The sequence below is a fragment of the Schistocerca serialis genome, chromosome 1 (genome assembly GCF_023864345.2).
Source record: "Schistocerca serialis cubense isolate TAMUIC-IGC-003099 chromosome 1, iqSchSeri2.2, whole genome shotgun sequence".
In the NCBI taxonomy this organism is placed as follows: domain Eukaryota; kingdom Metazoa; phylum Arthropoda; class Insecta; order Orthoptera; family Acrididae; genus Schistocerca; species Schistocerca serialis.
Genome location: NC_064638.1, coordinates 93,087,414 through 93,108,637, shown reverse-complemented (window position 1 = coordinate 93,108,637; position 21,224 = coordinate 93,087,414). Strand labels below are relative to the sequence as shown.

At 38.8% G+C, this 21,224-nt stretch overlaps 1 protein-coding gene across 1 annotated transcript in view; it reads right to left on the bottom strand.

The window, feature by feature from the left end:
• Positions 1–21,224, bottom strand: part of LOC126462459 (calcium-activated potassium channel slowpoke) — a 915,336-nt gene that overhangs the window by 506,437 nt on the left and 387,675 nt on the right. Inside the window, exon 12 of the mRNA XM_050096074.1 lies at positions 11,379–11,534. Within this exon, the coding sequence (XP_049952031.1) occupies positions 11,379–11,534 (156 nt within the window). The remainder of the gene's footprint in view (positions 1–11,378; positions 11,535–21,224) is intronic.

Sequence of the window (21,224 nt, the reverse complement as noted above, 5' to 3'; positions counted from 1 at the left end):
TTGAAAGTTTGCAAATATAAAGGAAGGAAGATGGCGTTTTGTGGAAATTTTTGAAGTGCTGAAGAAAGTAGAATGAGGCAGATGGGACCCCTCTTTCCACTCAGTTTTTTAAAAAGGGCTATTTTTGCCATTTTGTGCTCCAATAGGAGCATTTATTCACTGGTTTCTTTTTTTTTCCCTGCAACAATAGGGCATGCCGCTCATATGAAAAGAACTTTATGGATCAGTAAAATTTTGACAGATTACTTATGTGAAATTGAAATAAAGCAAAATTAATTTTATGCCTCAGACCAGACTTCAATTGCACAAAAATTATGTATGTGCTTCAGTACTACAGCAGGGGGATTCCAGAATTCTTCTATTGATAACAGAGACACTTCAGAGCTTTTCTCCATACTAAGTCACTCTTAAACTATGTTTTAACCTCATATCAGATTTCATGTCCATATTTTACATGTGGATGCCAGGTATTTTTCAACCTATTGGAAATGGATATAGAAATCAAGAAAATTTTCACGGTTGTTCGAGATGGACGTATTAGGAATACACCGTAAAAACTTCAGCCATTTGCTGTGAGTAGCCAGCTTGGAATATGCAGCTCACTCCAGTACAAAAAATGGTAAGAAAGATCTTTTTTCAGGTTTCATAAGAAACTGCCCATGAACTAATGGTGTCTCCATAACCTACTTAAGATTTCTGTACACCACATCGAATGCAAAAAGAACCACCTGATTTGCCTATGCTTGAGGAAGTGAGTAATTTTCATACTTTGTCCCTGCACTATAGGAGGAGGAGGAGGAGGAGGAAGAGGAGGAGATTAGTGTTTAATGTCCTGCCGACAATAACATCATTAGAAACTTAGCACAAGCTCCGGTTAGAAAGGATGGAGAAGAAAAGCAGCTGTGCCATTTTGGAAGAACCATCCTAGCTTTTGCCCTAAGCAATTTAGGAAAATCACAGAATACCTAAAATGAGGATGACTGGACACGCAGTTGAACCATCGTCCTCCCAAATACGAGGCCAGTGTGCTAACCACCGTACAAAGGATAGTGACACTAAGTCATTCCATAGCCCAAGGGCTATCTAAAATGCTTGACCCTACATTTCTATCACCAACGGAACCCAAGGAACAATCCTGTATTTTAGCATGGCTTTTTGGAACATATTACATAGGACATGCTGTTGCATGCATACCCATTAATGTTTACTAGAGCCAGGGGATAATGAATATGAGGGAGACTCAGTTCCAATCTCCAGAGAATGAAACGCTGCTAGGTTGCTCGATTGGATCAGGGCCGGGATGGGGAGGGGGGCAGAACTATGGGAGGAGGAACAAAAACAGCACAGTCCAGTCAATGGGAAACGAAAATGGGCAAACAAAGAGGCAAATGGCGAAAGGAATGTTGGGGCAGGAAATAACCATCCTGATCTCAATATGATCATGAAACAATGGGAACAACAGCAGGGGAAGAAGATACAAGAAAAGCAAAAACAAACTAGCACAAAACACCAGACAAAATGTGGGAGGGGGGGGGGGGGGGGGACTTGTCCAGCATGGAGGTGAGGCTGAAGGCCTTAAAAACCAACTAATGCCAACATTAACTGTGAGACTCCAATTAGAGGAGGAACTGCAGGTATGGTGCTTAAATCTGGGAAGAGAAATCGCTTTCATAGAGAAAACTGAGGACGGAAATAGCCATGTGAGGTTTGTCCACTAACAGTTGGGACAACAAAGCAGAGAGAGCAAAAAAGGAGTGGGAGCAGCTCATTATGGAGTAAAAAATCATGGGTCACCATGGTATAGCTGATATGAAAATGGCAGAGGGTGGTAGATTCCTACCAGGAGAAGCAGAGGGAAGAACACCACGTGGTGGGAGTCTCCTTGATCACAGAAAGATTATTAGACATGGAGGCTATCTCCAAAAACTGGTCCATGACTGAGCAGAAACGAATTTGATGTGAAGCTGCAAATTCATCCCTCGAGGGGTCACAGAAAGTGGTGGGTATGTGGCTGCTCCCCTCCCCCCCTTTTCCACCCCAGCCAAACAATCAGAAAGCTCATTACCCAGTACACGCACATGGCCAGTAACCCAAAGGAAAGCAACCAAACAAGCAAAATAATCAAGATTGGCAACAAGGTCATTGACAGCAGAGACCAAGGGGTTGCGGGAAAAACACTGGGTGATAACTTGAAGGCCACTCTTCGAGTCTGACAAAATAAAACTCAGGTGAGGTATGACTGTTTTATAAAGCAGAGGGGCTGAGAGATGGCCACCAGTTGTGCATTAAACACCATACTTGGCAGGCAAGAGACGGTGTTCCATGCCAACAGAAGACGTGTAAGCATAACACAAGTGATCGGCAGATTTACAGCCATCAGTTTAAAAAACAATTGCATCCAAAAATGCCTATAAGAGTGGGCAGAACGAACAGTGGAATACTTCTGGAGTGATGGAGGCTTTCAAACCGCAGAAGAGGACCTTCTGAATCTGAGGCAAAGGAACTAACCGAAGGTGGGTGCTTGGGAGGGAACGTGGGGAACAGGACAAAGAGGGAAGATGGATATTTCACAGGAGAGAAGTAGTGTGGTGCAGCCCAACCAGTAAACCCAGCAGTGGGCAGGCGACATGCTGAAGCCATGAAAAGAATAGAATAGGAGGGGTGAGTAGGGAATGAGTGGATTGTGATGGCACAGGAAACCAGGAGCTGGAACCACTCAACCGAAAAGGGAGCCCCAGCATCAATCAGAAGACTATCAACAGGGCTAGTGCAAGAGGCACCGGTGGCCAGATACCATGATGGGGAGGAGTAATGTGGAAGGGGCAATTGAGTCATAAACTCGACAACCATAGTGCAAACGAGCCAGATCTAAAGCCCAATAAAGTTGGAGAAAAGTCAAACAAGAGACTGGGGCAAGGAAGTGGACACTGAGTTTACAGAAACAACCAACCTTCAGAATGCAGATATAGGGCAACCAAGTAAGATTGTTGTCAAAAAGAAGACCCTAGAAAAGAAGCTGAAGGACCACAGTCAGGTGTTGCATATCAAGGTACAACTCCAGACCAGGGTGGACCATAGTATGGCAGCAGAAATGTACTACCCTCGATATAAGGAGCGAAAACCATGTGAGAGTATGCATGCAGACACATGCCAAATGGCAATCTGGAGCTGTCACTCTGCAGAAGCCAATGAAAGAGAACTAGCCCAGATACAGAAATCATCCATATACACAGCAGGAGTGACCAATGGTCTGACAAAAGCCACAAGTCCATTAATAGCAATGAGGGAAAGAAGAACACTTAATATGGAATCCTATGTAACACCTTTCTCCTGGGTCTGCAGAGAGTTGATAATGGTGCCAACCCAAACTCGAAATGTCTGGTGGTGCAGGAGCTGGTGAATAAAAATTGGGAGGGGCCTCGAAGTCCACACTTTTGGATTGTACGAGGGTTGGAACTTAACTAGTGGCAGCAATTTATTCACAACTGAAACAAAAGAGTTACATGTTCACACCTGTTACTGTCCTTCAAAGTAGTCACCAGCATTTTGTAGAACCTGTTTCCAGCAATGTGGAAGGCGTAGTATATCGTTAGCAGAGGCTGTTCTGTTGAGGGTGCGAATGGAGAGGTCTACTGTCTGTCAAATCTCTGGAACAGTTCTGAAGTGAATGCCACCATCAATGCACAGTATTACTGTTCGTTTTTGGAGCATCACCTGCGACCAGCTTTGCGAAAGAAGTGGTGACACTTTCTGCACGACCTACCCATCATTTTGCATGACAATGCGTGGGCGCATACAGCGCAAGCTGTGGCTGCCCTGTTCAGTTGATGGGACTGGGAAGTACTGTGCCATCCATCATACTCCATGGAATTAAGTCCTTGTGACTTTGATTTGATTCCAAAGATGAAGGAATCACTTTGTGGCATTCGCTTCAGAACTGTTTTCAGAGATTCGACAGGCAGTAGGCCTCTCCATCCGCACCATTAACAGAACAGGCTCTGCTAACAGTATACTATGCCTTCCACATTGTTGGAAATGGGTTCTAAACAATGCTGGTGGCTACTTTGAGGGACAGTAACAGGTACAAACATGTAACTCTTTTGTATCATTTGTGAATAAATAGTTGCCAAATAGTTGTCTATGAGGAGACCATGACTAGACAAAAAAGCACTGCCCCACAAGGGGTGATGGGCATTAAAATCCCCAAGGATTAGGAAGAATAGGTGGAGTTACTGAAGGTCAGTTACAGCAATGGGTTTAGGTGGACTGTCAAGAGAGAAACAGTGATTGCAAACTATGACTGCAGAGTCCAAGTGGAACTGGACGGAGACAGTTCCAATGTGGTACGAAGAGGTATTTATGTAGTAACAAAGTCTGTACAGTTCAATGTGCAAACACCACCAGAAACCCTCAAATGGACAATCCAGTTCCAATACAAAGCAAGGAACCCATGAGGAGTCAGGGAGTGACCATTGGTAAAATGAGATTCCCGGAGAAAAAACAAGACGTGGAATAAAAGGAAATAAGTAATTGCAACTTCAGATGGTGATGGTAGTATCCCCACAGTTCCACTGAATAAACAGTAACAGGGGATCCAAATAAGAGGCCAACTTGTTGAAGCCAGTGACTCAGAAGGGTCACTATCCTTCACCAACAAGGTTAGGGTGACGTACATAAACAGAAGGTTGATTTCAGGTTGAAAGGATTGACTTGTGTTTCTTTTTTTCATTTGTAGGCTGAGGATGGCAGGGTCCAAAGAGAGAGCGGGCTTGGGCCCAGAGAGAGAGCAGGTTTCAGTAAGACCTGGAACCAAGAGAGAGTGGGTGACCTTGGGACACAAAGACTTTGAGTCCTGCAGATGTCTTGTGGCAGCGGGCCTCTGGTATGAGAGGCTTTGTGAGAGAGGTGTCTCATGAGGGGATGCCAGGAGCCCATCACCAGCAGGCACCAGAAAAGGGGGACACTTCTCCAACTGGGTAGGGGGAGTGGCATCCAGAGAGGAGGGCTCTGATCATGTCAAGGATGGGGAAGGAAATCAGCTATGCTTTTAGAAAGGAACCATTCTAACATTTGGCTGGAGAGATTTAAGGAAATCATGGAAAAACTAAATTTGGATGGCTGGACATGGGTTGGAGCTGTCATCCTCTGTGAGTCCAGTGTGCCAACCACAGCACCACCTCTCTCAGTGCAAGACCGAGGTAAGTAGGAGGGAGGAGAGGGAAAGGACATAACAGAGGCAAAGTCAGATGTCACAGACACAGGTTGAAGATGGTCATATTTATGATGAGCCACAGTGCAGGATAAACGATCAAGTGAGTTATACTCATAGCCATGACAATTTACACATGGGCAATGGTACACTGGGGCTCCCCTGATGGAGAGGGTGTCCACATGTACTGTATGAAGGGTCCACTGTCAGCCGGAGGACAGTCCCAATCACAAACACCCAAAACACTTCATGGGTGAGCAAGATTTATCTGGATCACCAAGTTTAGATCCAAAGTATGGTAGATAAACCTTTTTTACAAAGTCTGTAATGTTTCTTTGGTGTTTCTTATTCACAGATTTGCCACAAATATAACAAAAACTGTCAGCAGAGTTTTTACAAGCACGATTAGTTATTATAATGAGCACATATACAGGAAACGGGAAAGTGAGGTTAGTTGACAGTAAACAAAAGACCATCTGTTAACACAAAAATAGAATTAACATTTTTTTGCCAGCGAATGTTTTTCAGCAGTGCTAACTCCATCGTCTACTTTCATTACACCTCCTTTTTAAATTATTTTAACTATATAAAAGGTGTTAAATTCTTAAAAAAACACTTATTTTAATAAATTTAACTGTAAAATGTGAAGAAATGGTGGGTGATACAGTTTTTTAAGTATTATATTTGGATTTCCCATCCCAAAAAACACAAGCATAAGGTATTTTCAGCAAAAAAGTTTTACCATCATTGGCCTGTGTTATTAGATGTAGTTGAATTAAATCAGGTGATGATGAGGGAATAAGATTAGAAAATCAGACACTGAAAATAGTAGTACAGTGTTGTTGTTTGGGCAGCAATATAACTGATGATGGCTAAAGTGGAGAGAATATAAAATACAGACAAGCATAGGAAAAAATGTGTTTCTGAAAATGAGAAAATTGTTGACATATACTATAACTTTAAATGTTATGAAGTTGTTTCCGAAGATATTTCGCCAGAATGTAACCTTGTACTGAAGTGACATGTTGGTGATTTGTAGTTCAAGCAAGAAGAGAACAGAAATTTTCTGAAATAGTGCTACTGAAAAATGTTGAAGATTAGGTGGGTGAGTCTGATAACTGGTGAAGAAGTACTGAATCAAATTAGAAAAAAAAAGAAATGCATGGCACATCTTGATTAAGAGAAGGGATCAGTTGGTATTACACATCCCGAGGCACCAAGGAATAGTTACTGTGATAATTGAGCAAAGTAAGGGGGGGGGGGGGGGGGGGGGGGGGGAAGATAAGTACTATAAAGGGGGACTGAGCTCCAAATACAGTTTCAAGTGGATATTGGCTGCAGTTGTCATACAGAGATGAAGAGATTTGCACTGGATAGACTAGCATGAAGAGCCGCATCAAGCCAGTATTCAGACTGAAGGTCACAGTAGCAACAACAACAGTAACCCAGCCAGTGCATAGGAATATCTTCATTCTTGCAAGTTCTGTGACTTACACATTAGATAAACAGTCTCATAAAATGAATTTGGCCATACACAGGCACTCTTCATAAGTATAGCAGCAGTCTTGCAAATGTTTGTGCATTTGCAGCCATCTTAATGCTTTTAGTTAAGGAAATATCACTGATTACTGTATCTTATCCCAAACATAAAGATAAACCCTCCTAACACGAGTATTTTCATTGCCAAACAGTACTCCTTTAGCCTCTATCGTCTTGAATCTGTAAGTGAGTTTCAATGTCAAGACTATATTTTTCCTATTTGATGCAATGAAAGAAGATCACACCTGCATAAAATCATTCTAATGCTTCTCAAAGTGACTCTTCATCACCCACACAATGCCCATAATAAATACTTCTGAGGCTGTACTGCCAGGGGCTCACTGCTCTTCCATGTGGTGGACACAGGGCCTGATCTATTGCAGCCCTTCCTTCCTTCTCAGGTTACATTTCGTTACCCGTGCCTCTCCCTCATTGTCCTCATTCCTTCCCCTCTGCCCCCTCCTTCCCTCTCTTACTGTCCTTGCTTATGTTGGCTTGGTTATCCTCCTGGTTTCTGGTATTCCTTTTGGTTTTTGTTTCTCTTGTGTTTTCTTTTTCATCTTTTCATTTCGGCATTTTGATCTCCCCCTTCTAAATTTTCTCTCCATAGTGTGAGCCAGCTGGGGAAGAACACCTTACTCAGCATCTTCAGCATGTGGCCTTACTTCTTCTTGCAGCCTTTCCTTGACACTGCTATATAGCCAGCAGGGTAGTCAGTCCATGTGGTGGCATAGTTATGTACTATTTTGGTTGAGGCCCTGACAACTCAGGAGATCATATTTCTAATATCTGAGCTGTTGTCGCCTTGGTTATATGCAGGAGTGGATGTTTGTCATTCTGAAGCATCGGATTTCTGGGCAGCAACCACCAAAAAGACAGACAGCCCCTGCTGTGGCTTGCTGGTACTGACGTGGAGAGCCCCTGGTATCAGGGCGGATGCTTTGTGTATGAAATGCCGTAAGTTTCAAATAAAAATTAGCTGTTCTTCTGCAGCCATCTCTTTAGTTGGCAATGGATCTTAATGCTGCTTCTTATTACCTTGTAGCTTTCCCTTCCCTGGCTACATGCTGGGAGGACGGTCAGGCTCATCAGTGTGGGGTGAAATCCTATCACCGATACCTGCTTTGCACCAGGACTGACAGGGTACTTTCACTGCCACCAAGAGATTATTTTTTGTGGAAGTTATCAAAGACAAGTTCAGTAAAGTTGATTCTGAGTAAGATGTGGTAGGGTCCACTGTTAATCAACACTTCTTCTGCTGCCCAATCTATGGCCCTTCATTCCTGTGACAATTGTGATGACATCCCAGTGTCCTCATAAATTTTTCAATATTGTTCAGGGAGTCATTTTTCATAGGGAACTCATCCTCAAACTGATGAGGAACTCTGGGCCAACCTGGAATGGTGAAGTATTAATTTCTTTTAGTGTGTTCATAGAGGACATAAGGACAGTTGCATCGATACTGGTACCTTTGTTCTTGCATTCCAGAGGGATATCCTTGTGGAGTAGGTAAGGTAATGGCTTATCGGTGTGGCACAAAGCAGTACAACCTGTCACCCATGAAGTGTTTTGGGTGTTTGTGATTGGGACTGTCCTCCGGCTGATAGTGGACCCTTCATACAGTACATGTGGACACCCTCTCCATCAGGGGAGCCCCAGTGTACCATTGCCCATGTGTAAATTGTCATGGCTATGAGTATAACTCACTTGATCGTTTATCCTGCACTGTGGCTCATCATAAATATGACCATCTTCAAGAGAAAAAAAAACTTTAGATTTGCTGTTCCTATGAAATGGAGGGAGCCAAGAAATCATTATGACGATTGCTACTTTTGCAGTGTTGATATTATTGGTCATAATTCAAAAAGCAAGATCTTCCATCTGCCATCTGACCAGTAGGGCATGGTGTAGATTTGCTGGTTCCTGAACCACCAGATGATTTAAATTCTGTTCCAACAGAAGTATTTTCTGATGTACAATGTGACTTAGATGAACCAGATGATCATGAATTCCATTGTAATACAGAAAGTCTAGAGCCCAAATTGTTTACTCAGACCAAGCTTAACGATTTGGTCAGGGATCTGGGCTTAACAAGAGAAAAGCTGAATTGCTTGGCTCTAGATTAAAAGAAAAGAACTTATTGGCAGTTGCAACCAGCATATACATGTACAGAAATAGAGTGCAGCAATTTTCCAAGTTTTTTCAACAAGAAGGTGATTTAGTGTACTGTTCAGACATTCCTGGTCTGATGAATGAGTTTGCTATTGAATACAAAAAGGAAGACTGGAGGCTGTTTATTGATTCATCCAAAACTCATTTAAAGGCTGTTTTATTACACAATGGTAACATGAATGCATCTATACTTGTTGGACATTCTGTACATATGAAAGAAAGCTATGAAAACCTAGAAATAGTGCTAAATGCAATAATATGCTATTCTGTTCATGGTTGGATGATATGTGGCAATCTAAAAGTAACAGGCATGCTCCTTGGTCAGCAAGGTGGCTTTACCAAATTTCCATGTTTCTTGTGTGTATGGGACAGTAGGGCTAGAAATCAACACTGGTGCAGAAAGAACTGGCCTGTGAGGGAGTCTTTAAAACCTAGTGAGAAGAACATTCTACACAAAAACCTTGTAGGTCCACAAAACGTATCCCTACCACTTCTACGTATGAAGTTAAACCTAATGAAACAGTTTGTAAAGACTTTGCCTAAAGAAAAGTTTCCACACCTTTCAGAAGCTAAACTAAAAGAAGGTGTCTTTGTCAGACCTGACATTAGAAAATTGATGTTTGATGTTGACTTCGAATCAACACTGACCTTAAATAAGAAAAAAGCATGGGTATCATTCAAGCAAATTATTACAAAGTTCTTAGGATGTGAAAAAGACCCAGAATATGTTTCTATTATAGCTACAATTTTAAAGAAGTTTAAAACTTTAGGATGTTTAATGAGCCTGAAAGTTTACGTTTTGAACAGTCACCCTGATTACTTCCCGGACAATATGACATATATTAGTGAGGAGCAAGGAAAGTGTTTTCACCAGGACATTAAAGTGATGGAAAAACACTACGAAGGTCGCTGGAACACCAACATGATGAGGGACTACTGTTGGTCACTTCACAGAGAAGTTCAGCAAGCAACTCATCATAGAAAAAGCTACACAAGAAGCTTTTTTTTTAAAAAAAAAGGAGAAAGAAAATACAAACCAATTTCAGCTGACAAGTGAAACCTCTATTAACACACATCATTGTTCCAAGTAGCTTACTGTAAATACAAACCATGCTTATGTTATAACAAAGCATTACATTAATTTCCCAGGGTTTACTGTATAGAATTGGATTTTTATACTATATAATAAAAAGCATATTGCTCAAGACCTATGGGTGGTAAAAAAACTAAGGCTAGATTTGAATTCAGCTAATAAAAATCTATTAAGATCAGCTATCAAAGTAAAAAATGTATTTAAAATTTTTTTTTCGTTGGCCTGTGTAATCTTTCTTCAAGACACTATCCATTCCATTTAATTTATCTTCAAAGTCATTTGCCATCTCTGACAGAGTTTCAATGTCACTGGAAAACCTAAAAGCTTTTATTTGTTCTCCCTGAACTTTCATTTGCCTTCCAAATTATCTTTTGTTTTCCTTTACCACTTGTGCAATGTACAGATTGAATACACATCAGCACACACAACTACTGCTTCCCTTTCAGATTCTTTTACTTGTAACTTGAGTCTGATTTCTGTATAATTTCTAAATACTCCATACTCCCTATATTTTACCCCTGAAGGTATTCAGCATTTGAAAGTGAGTGTTTAAGTCAACTTTGCCAAATATTTCCTTTAAATCTACAAACTTTATTATGTTAGCCTATCTTCTAAGAAAAGTCATAGGCTTTGTATTGTCTAATCTATTCACACATTTCTCCAAATCAAAAACTGGTCTCTCCTAAGATCATCTTCTACCAGTATCTACATTTTCAGTAAATAATGTGTGTTAGTTAATTACATAAGTGTATGGTGTAAATATGTCATTGATGAATCTGAATGTATGAGGGGATTTTCCATAGGAAAGAATATCTTAGTCCCCATTGTTGTACAACTGATCTTTTTGTAACTCTTCATCTCACAATCTAGGTAGCCTCTATGAAGCTGTCAAGAGTGAATAGAAATAATTTCTTGAACTTGCAAACAGAGTGATCCTGGATAAGGTATTGTTCAGTAGCAGAAAGGCCATGTACCTGAGGAACATTCGTTCAAAGTAACATGGTATAAATAGTGGCAAGAAGGGTAGTAGTTGGATGTGAAATAGAGAGAGATCTCAGGCAGTCAACAAACTAATTAGTGTCCTTGATAAATTATGGTAGTTATCAACAAAGGGAAATCATACAAAGATCAATTCCACAAGTGAAAGAACTGTCATCCTTTTGCATAGGAGTAGTTCTAAATTTATCGTTGACAACTTATAAAATTAATACAACTCTCTAGAGGTACCATTACTAAATGTTTCCTACACTAGTCTATACCAATACTGCTGTTATCTGTTAAGTACAAATTTATATGATTTATATGCAGTGTTTATAATATGAGACTTTATTAAGCCTAAATTTACATGTACACACGAAAACTTACCGTTTCACTTCATCAGCTGATTGAGCAATGAAGAATCCTTGTGTGTTTGCTTGTATTTTCACCCCGCGTGGATTTATGGATATCTTGCTATCAGCACCATCTTCCCCTTTTATTTCAATTGCTAACAGGAGTAGTTTTAATTTTGTGAAGCAGAGCCTGTATTCAAATATTAATCAAAAATATTTTATCAGTACGATGAGATTTATGTTAAGTTAGTAAGATGATATATATTAATGACACTACTGTTGCAGATTAAATTTGGCAAAATATATTTAAATTTAGAAGACTATCTTGATACTGGGAAAAATAATACTGTGGAACTGACTGAGCACTGTTAACCATGTTTTAAAAGAAGCAGCAATATGAGATCATTTCTCTTCATTTTTGCACTACTTATCTAAAAGAATGGTTGATTTACATTAAAAAATCTTTTATCATGACTTTACATGAAAGGAGGAAAACCTTTTTCTTCACTGTTTCATCTCTTCTGATCTCATTTATCTATAGAAAAAAGTTTTTATTTATTTATTTATTCACATTAATATAAAGAAGAAGAAGAAGACATGCAACCAATGAGAACATGACATGGACCAGGTACTAGATGTCATTAAGCTGGCATAAATCACACATGGGGAAAGCATATGAGAACAAATAACAGTTTGGGGAGAGTCTATTGCAGCTGTGATGAAATTACATTTGAGGCCACTTGAAATAGTACCATATCTTCAGTGTAATAGTTCCAGTATTAAGTTACTGCTCCTTCAAAGCCAACAGTAAGAGATATTGCTAACAGGTCTGTTATTATGAAGGTTACCAAAGATAAAATCTCTCCATTCTGTAACAAAAATTTTTTCTCCCTTTTGTCTACACTCATCTACTGTCACTTGCAAATATTATAAGCACTCTTTGATTTGCAGAAGGCAATTTGTAACTTATTGAAAGTTACAATGTGCAATATCAATGACTCTCTTTGTACTTTCAAACATTCACACAAGCACAACTCTCATACAGACACTGTTGCCTCCAGGTGACATCTGGAGACAACAGTGTCCTCCAGTATGTGAGTTCCACCCAACTGTGACAATGTCTGAGGTGAGAAACTTTGGCATGGTTGGTAGCAGAAGTACAGAGGAGGTGTGTGTGGGGGGGGGGGGGGGGGGATAATAGCAGGGCAGGGTTGGGGAAGATGATAGTGCTGTGTGCAGGAGCATGCAAGGATGTGGTGGGGACAGGACAGTGTGCTACACACAGTACAAGAGGCTGTGTTTGGGGGCTGGGGGCAAATGGGAGAATACAGAAGGGGACAGGACTATGCACATGCTCTGGCAGGATAGAAAGCATGTGTAGGGCTGAAGCAGGGGCAGCGAAGGGGATATGCAGGTGGAGGGGGGGAACCAATGAAGATTGAGGCTGGGACATTACAAGAATGAGGGATGTATCACTGGGAGGCACAACCACCACTACCACCACCACCACAAATCAGCCACCCAGAGCTGTACCTAGCGGCTCACTTTCCTGTCCCCATCATGACTCTACACACTCCCACAGGCAGCACTAGTGTCTTAGCCCAATTCAACTCTGCCATACCCTTCCCTCCCTCTCCTCCTCCCCATCCCCATCCCCATCCCTCCAAAGCTGCTCAACTCAGACACAGATGCAGTCAGGCTTCAGCATCTGGAGATGACCATCACCATGTGTCAATCAGTTGTGCTTATGTGAATGTGTGTGAGTTGCCTACATCTAATGAAGGACTTAGTCTAACAGCTGGAAATGTCTAGTAATCTTTTTCCTTGTGTATGTCACTCAATACCTCCTCTACGTGGTGAGTAGCATCTACCCCTCTCTTTTCATCTCCTTACATTTTAAAATGTAAAATGTGTTAATAGCCTATGGAGCTAATATCTCTTCTGTTAAGGTGAAAATAAAACAGGAGGATATATTAGGATTTACTAGCCCATCAACAATGAGATCATTAGAGATGAAACAAAAGTTCAGACAGGATAAGGAAAGGTAAGGAAATGGGCCATGGGCTAAGGAATTCTGGCAATTGTCTTAAGTGATTCAGGGAATCCAAGAGTAATTTAAACTTGGATGTTCTCATGACAATTGGAATATCACTCCTGTCCTCTCACATCTTTGTTTACAATTTTATAAATGTAAACTGATTTACTATTTAATCACTTGTGCTCCTCAGTGTTAAGTAAATTTTTATCTTAGTGTTGCAAGACTTACTGATGTACACAGTAAACCAGTAATTCAGAGATCAATAAGTCTGGGGGAAAAAAAGCCTCCATAATCAGGTCCAGAGGACCACATGATGCTGAATAGCTGTTGCTATCAGAGGCAGTGGTAAGGAGGGGCATGTGGTCAGCACATCACTCTCCTGGCTGTTGCCTGCTTTCAAGACCTTGGAATCAATATTTTTCATTCACGCAGCTTCTCTGTTGGCATCACACGGTTGCATGGTCTCTGTTCTAGGAGAAGTCCCTGGCAGCACAGAGAATCAAATCCAGGTCCTCCATATGGCACTCACACATGTTGACCACTGAGCTACAGAGATGGGCTTAATATGCTTGATCATCAGGTTTGAACAACAAAAATTTTGTAGCAACAATACATTTTTAATGTATTCCTAGTGAACTGTGTATGTTTCTACAGTCTGTATTTCTCAAACGATCCTTGAATTGGATGGCTGCTTTTCATTTATTCCCCATGTAGTTTATCATTAACTGTTATTTTTAAATGAAGCAGCATAATATTAAGATTAACAGCTGGGAATCACGATCTGAAAAATCATTAAATGTAGGAATTCCACCATTATTTTCGAGTGTGAGCATACCTATAACATGTTATATGAAGGAGTGGTGCTGGTTTCCATAATGATGGTTAAAAATCAATATTACGGTTATTGCTACCAATTCATAAAGTTAGCAGCTTCAGATCTGTCTCAGTGGTGTCAGTTAGTTACATAAATTAACCCTTTCCAGTCCAATGAAAGGTAGTGCTCAACATTACAAATTTTGTTTTCACTCTGATGTCAGGCTTCATTTCACATGATTTTTCATAGTTCTTGCATGCTACATTCCCAAATCTAACTGTACTAGGCATCAATGCTGTATAATACTGCTGTTTAGGGAAGCCTGTGTTAACATGGTGTCAAACTGTAGCATTTGTGTTGAGAGAAAGGTTATAATTATTATGTACAAGTTAGTAGGTTTGAAATGGCTAGTTTTTTCATGCACAGTCCTTGGTGAAAAAGAGATTGTAGAGCTTTTAGAGGGATGTCAATGTGAAAATGAGAATGGCAATGATTTTGATGACAGTGAATTAGATGAGCCTGTATTGGCATATTTATTCAATTTGTCACTAATTCTATAGATGTTACAGATCTTTTTCTCATGCAACATGGTGCAACATTCTTAATTATGGTTAACAGAATCTCTCTCTTCATTTAAACAAATAAAGATAATAAAACAAATATCCCAAAAGTAGAATGTCAGTTGTTTAGTACACATAGCATGTGAACTATAGAAGTATTTATAATATAATATGTGACTCCTCTGTATTTATGGCCCTGGCCAGGCTAGCTGAGACACTGGAAATAAAAACAGTGGGTGTATCAAATGGTTTGAAAACAAAAACAATTTTCAAACCCTCTCTCACTTGATAAATAAGACAGTTTAGGAGGTATCATAGCCTTCATTTACAAAACATATTTTGTGCTCATACATGATGGAACTTTTGCTAACTTACCAACTTCTTTGTAATAATCAGTGTGGATTTGCTGAGCACTAGTCATATGAAACTCAACTTGCTCTAAAGTGACAAAACAACATTTTGGTCATTTTTGTAACTGGCCTTCATCATGCCATGTGTTACATCTGTTTACGATATACAAAGCAAGAGAGCTCAGACATGTGCAAAGTTCCCCACTTTCAGAAAATCTGTGATACACTCTGTGACCTATTAAAATAAATAAGTACAGATATAAGAACAGGTAATAAACTCCACTGAAAATTTCCTGGTAAGAAGAATTGACTGCTTCTCTAGTGATTGTACCACCCTCTTGATGTTTCACATTATAGCAATGGGCTAAGGACAACAATTAAATAAAGCAAACTCATCCACTAATCAGAGTCCAGTGCTCACTTTTCCATATCTCAGTGGTTTTTGACAATATTTAGATGATATCAGATCAAGATCATTGTGCAAAAATGACAAAAATTGTTTGTCCCTTTCAATTAGCTGTGTCAACAAAGTGTTTCACATTTTCGCTTAAACAATAACTAATACCAAAGAATCTAATCAACTGTATCCACAATAGTGAACTCCTTAACCTTAACTGTGATGTATGGAACTAAATATACCCTAATTAATGAAAAAAATGTGTGTATGGCAGGCAGTGTTTGCAATTTTCTGAGGCTGTTTCTGTATGACTCAGTTGTGTTCAGGGAGGTCACTCTGATAGAAAATTATTTAAAAAATGCATGATTATATGCAGATAATCTGTGCACTGCTCAAAGAATGGCAGTTAATACACTATATAAATAAATGTTGTGTAACTTAGGAGTAAAAGAGAGAACTCACTGAATAGTAGAAGCATAGAGTTTATGACAGGCACATTAAAAAAAAAAATAATTAAAAAATTAGAAGTTTGCTAGCTTTTGTATGAACCATTTAAAGAGCTAGAGGACACAAAAATATGTGTGTGTGTGCACAGGTTTGCGGATGCACCTATACATGCACACACACACACACACACACACACACACACACACACACACACACACACACACACGCATGCCCATGTGCACACACACACATGCCACACACACACACATTAGAGGGTGAAATGAGGCAGGAGCAAATTGGGGAGGGGTGACCAGAAGATCAGTAAGAGGCAGTAGTGGTGTGAAGAAAATGAATGTGGCAAGACAAGGTGGCAGGTGTACAGGATGGGGATGCAACACACAGACACCAGAGCTGGTGAGTTAGACTGTAGTCTGATGACAATGACAAGGATGAATGGATTGGGAGGTGTGCAGGACAGAAGAAGTGGAAACTATTTGATAGAGGATGTGGGTGCAGTGGGTTAGTGGAGATAGGTGGCAAGAAGGATTAAAGGAACAAAGGGTGTGTCGCACAGGTAACTCTTATCTTTGTAGTCCAGAACTCTAATACTGTGGAGGTGGAGGGGGTCGGAGAAGGGAGATCCAAAATGCATGGGATGTGAGGAAGCCACTAAATTAAAATTCTGGCAGAATGTAAATAATTTAGGAGCAAAGGTAACAACTTGCTGAATAGTAAAGGCACTGAGTCATTGACAGACACACATTTTATTTTTTGACCTAATGAAGTTTTCAGTCTTGTTTGTGTGTGTGTGTGTCAATGACTAAATGTCCTACAATAATAATAATAATAAAAAGAGATTTTCTTTTTTTGTAGAAAAATATTTTTGCATAACTACCATGATAAACCAAATTTGTTTTGCAAATATTATTTATTTTTATTATTTCAGGTCTTCTCTTATCCATTGTTCACTTCTTGTTATTTCTAATGATTTGTTTTAACTTATCTAAGTCAGCATCCATTTTAATAAATCATGTTATTTCTGTAGCTGTCTCCATGCTAATGTAAGCTTCATCAGTTGAAGACAGAAAAGTAATTGTAATTGTCATTTTATCATGGTAGACATGTATTTCATAACATTTTTAAATGCTGCTACAAATACATTTACACATGTTAGATTTAAAATATGTGACTGCTTTTCATATATGCTCTTGAGCTATCAAACACACTTTTTCATTAATGCATTTCCTTATGAATTGCATTGTATGCATGGATTCATTTCAAAATATTTTAAAGTAGCAAGCAAGTGAATTTATGAAAATGAATGTAGACAACACAATAGGCAATAACTGTTCTAAACCTAAGAGTATCAGTCAGTAAAGATACAATAATTAGTGGAACAAAACAAAGTTGTGTTATTTTCATCCTTAACTACAAACTTGCGATAGGTGATTGAAGGATGTTACAGAAGAAAAATAGATGAACTTATTTACTGAAAAGCAACAGCCTCTCCTAGCTACTCCATATGCTTACACCTAGCTTCATAAATTCTCATTAGACACCAGTCTTTAATAACCTCTCCGCCATGTCTATCCCCCCCCCCCCCCCCCCAATCCTCTTATAAAAACTGCTTGCTGTGTATTCTTCCTAAGTTCTATTTTACTTGCCTTCAGATAATCATTCTACAGTTAACACATGGAACAGCTGCAGCCTTTCCAAACTGAATTGTTCTCCATATGACACAAGAAAGAAGTAACTGGAGAAGGTCATGGAAATGGAACCCAAATTAGTATTTTTGTATTTCATTTTATTTATTTTTATTTTTTTAATTTTTTGTTCTAGGAAGGTTGTGATGTACAGGTAGTATCTATGGGGAAGGCTGCAGCAACAAGCATAAAATTTGAAGCAAAATGTAAATTGAAGTAATAGATTTCATTCAAAATAATATAGTTTTTGCAGCATCTTTAAGAAGTAGTATTTTACTTAACAGAGATTGCAAAATCATCAGTCAGTGAAACCTGCTCCAATATAATGGCAATTTGAGGGAACAGGTAAGCACCACAAATGAACAAACTGAGAAGTAAGAAATAAAATATTGAGAAAAAATGAAGATGAAAGTTAAATATTTGAAGACAGAATTGGCCTACAGAAAGGATGAAGATGGCAAAATCTAAGCAATATGAATTCAACAAAAAAGATATGTATGTATTCTGGTGGGACACAAAGACATTTAATTATATTACATCACATTAAATTAATACTTGTTCCATACATTATGAATATGGCATTTTGTAATGATGTGAAATGTTTTAATTTGATTTTAAATGTTGGTTGGCAGGAAAAACCTATAATATGGCATGCATTCCTGTTTAATAATGTTCTCTTTCTCTCTGTTCGCATTTATGCCTGCTGTATATAAATACATTAGTTAAATATTATGCAATATTCAATACATTATTAAGCAGTTTCCAATAATTTCCACAATGAAACTACCGTTAAAAAACATTTTAACAGCATCATCTCTGGACAATTTCTATTGTTGAACACAATGAAATTAAATGAGAAAGTAGAAAAAATTATTTTAGATGTTTTGTCCATGAAATACAATTTTCAGGAGGGAATGACAAAATTTTCTTTGCACTTGGAGCTTCTTTAAATACTCACTTGACACATAATGCCACCACTGAACTTGTATGAACAGCCAGAAACATTAGCTAATTATTTGTGACTACATTTTATTCAAAGTAATTTCAGTAATAAAGAATCCACACAGAACTTCCAACTAATTCCAGAAAAATTCAAACAATTGAAAGCACTAAAGAGGCACAATACATTCTCGCTATGAAACATGCATTTTATAATAAATCAAAGTAAGCTATGATGTTGAACGGATGCCAAACAAAACAAGGTTCCACATAGATCACAGTTAATTAACAGAAAATATTTCTACAGTAGATCACATTACTTTGTCATCAATTACTAAATAAAAGTTATTTATAAATTGAAGTGTGAAAAAAAAAACTGAAAGCAGTCTCAGTACCATATTATTTGAAAAGAAAGTATGAAAAAAGTTAACTTTTAAGCAAGAATGAGTAACCTCTAAGTCATTTTATTTGGAAATTTGCAATTCAAAGTTTTCTCTCTCTCTCTCTCTCTCTCTTAGTGCACTAATTAAATGCAGTCATTTACTAGGAGCAATAATATTTTTCTACACTGCTCACTGGAGTTTCTTCCAAATTATAATGGCATTTACATGGTTTGATGGAGCTGATCCACCATCATATTTTCCCATTATGATCACTGACACAGAAAATAATTAAATACTGATGATGGTAACTTCGGTGCACCAAGATTTTCAGCAATACACAACATGCATTGTTCTTGCAGCACCATTCTTCCCATAGCTTTCTTAATGACAGGAGAAAGTGAGTAATTTATCTTTTAGCACCATCTTAAAATAAAATTTCCTCCAGAGATTAAGACTGACACCTCTTATAAAGTGTATTATTGCCATCATAACTGTAATCACTAGCTACATACAGAAACCTGTGATGTTATAATTAGAATTATAAGAAATTATTTTAATGCTTCAATGGAAATTTATTTTATTTGGCTTCCACACTGTCAAATAAACAAGAAGCTGTCTAACAGTGAGCACATGCAATGTCTATCCAGTGGAAAAATGTAAAATTATATAATAAAATATAGGATTTCATTGGTTGTTACATGATATTAATAGCATAAAAGTTGGATTTTAATTAACATATACAATTACATTCATGGTTTTCCTTCATTTCAGTCAAACAGATCAATTCCTTAACACCTGCATTGTCATAGTTTTTCAGATCCCTATATGTTACTAACAATTGGGAGTTACAGTGTGATTGAAATAATCTGCAAGAATTGCTTGCAGGACAGCTCCTTTATTAATGTCAAAGACGAGCCCATTTATCCTAACATGCTACCTAACCTAACAGTTTGTTCATAGAGTGCAATTGTTGATGTATCACGTGAGTTCAACAAAAATAACAATTTTTTGAAAGTATAATCTAATTGGATAGATAAAAAAATCTACTCTCCAAGTAGTGGCAGAACAACAAACATATAAAGCTATTAAAATCTTCAAGCTTTCGGAGCCAGTGGCTCCTTCCTCTGGCAAAAGGATTGAAGGGGAAGAGGTGTGAGTGAAAAGGACTGGTGAGGTTTAAGAAATGAGAAGAGTTCAGGAAAGTCTACAGGAACAGAAATACCACTGTTTAGGTAGTTTAGGAGAAGATGGGATAGCTTTTTGAAGTGAAGTCTAGCATTGCAATATGTCCTTCATTCTAACCAACCACCTGGACTTAATTTACATTAATTTCTGCAGGCTCAGCATTTCTTCACAGTAACTAATCCTCCTTTCTGCAATTCCTTTTAGTTTTGTATTTCTTTCATTTTCAGGCCTGTCTATTTTTTCCTCACACCCCTTGTCCCTCCTACCTTCATCACATATAATCCACTTTGCTGTCTTTTCTTATGATTTTGTGCACGATGCTTTTGCAGTGAACTCTGTCTTGCATATTACCTTATCTGCCATCTTTACACTTTCAGGTTTTCAAATCTTGTCAGGTTGCAGTCTTTCCTTCTCATCCCATTTGGTAGGTCTCCCTGGCCTAGGGTTCTGGACCACTTTTCTGAACTCTCCCCCATTTCTGTCCGCCTGCTTATCTGGGTGGCAACATGCTCGCCTCCCATGCAAGTGGGCCCGGGTTTGATTCCCGGCCGGGTTAGAGATTTTATCTTTTCGTGGACTAGGTGTTGTGTTGTCCTCATCATCATAATTTATTCCTCATCACCAGTGCACAAATCGCCCAATGTGGTGTCAACTGAAATAAGACTTGCATTTGGCGGCTGAACTTCCCTGAATGGGGCCTCCTGGCAGATGATGCCATATGCTCATTTCATTTCCCCCCATTTCTTACACCTCACCAGTCCTTTTCCTTCACACCCCTTCCCTTCCCTTCAGTCCTTCTGCCAGAAGGAGCCACTGGCTCCAAAGGCTTGAAAATTTTAATTCCTTTGTATGTGTGTTCCCCTACTGCCACTAGATCAGTAGATGTTTCGTCTATCCAATTTCATATTATCATGTTAATTCTGATGGCAAATAAGCTCACTCTACAAAGAAAGAAGGCAACAAATACTGCAGTTCCTCTCTTAATCTCATGAACAAGTTTACAGAACACAAGATTCTTCATCTGCTGTTGTACATATAAAAGTCTTTACTTTTCTAATGCATGT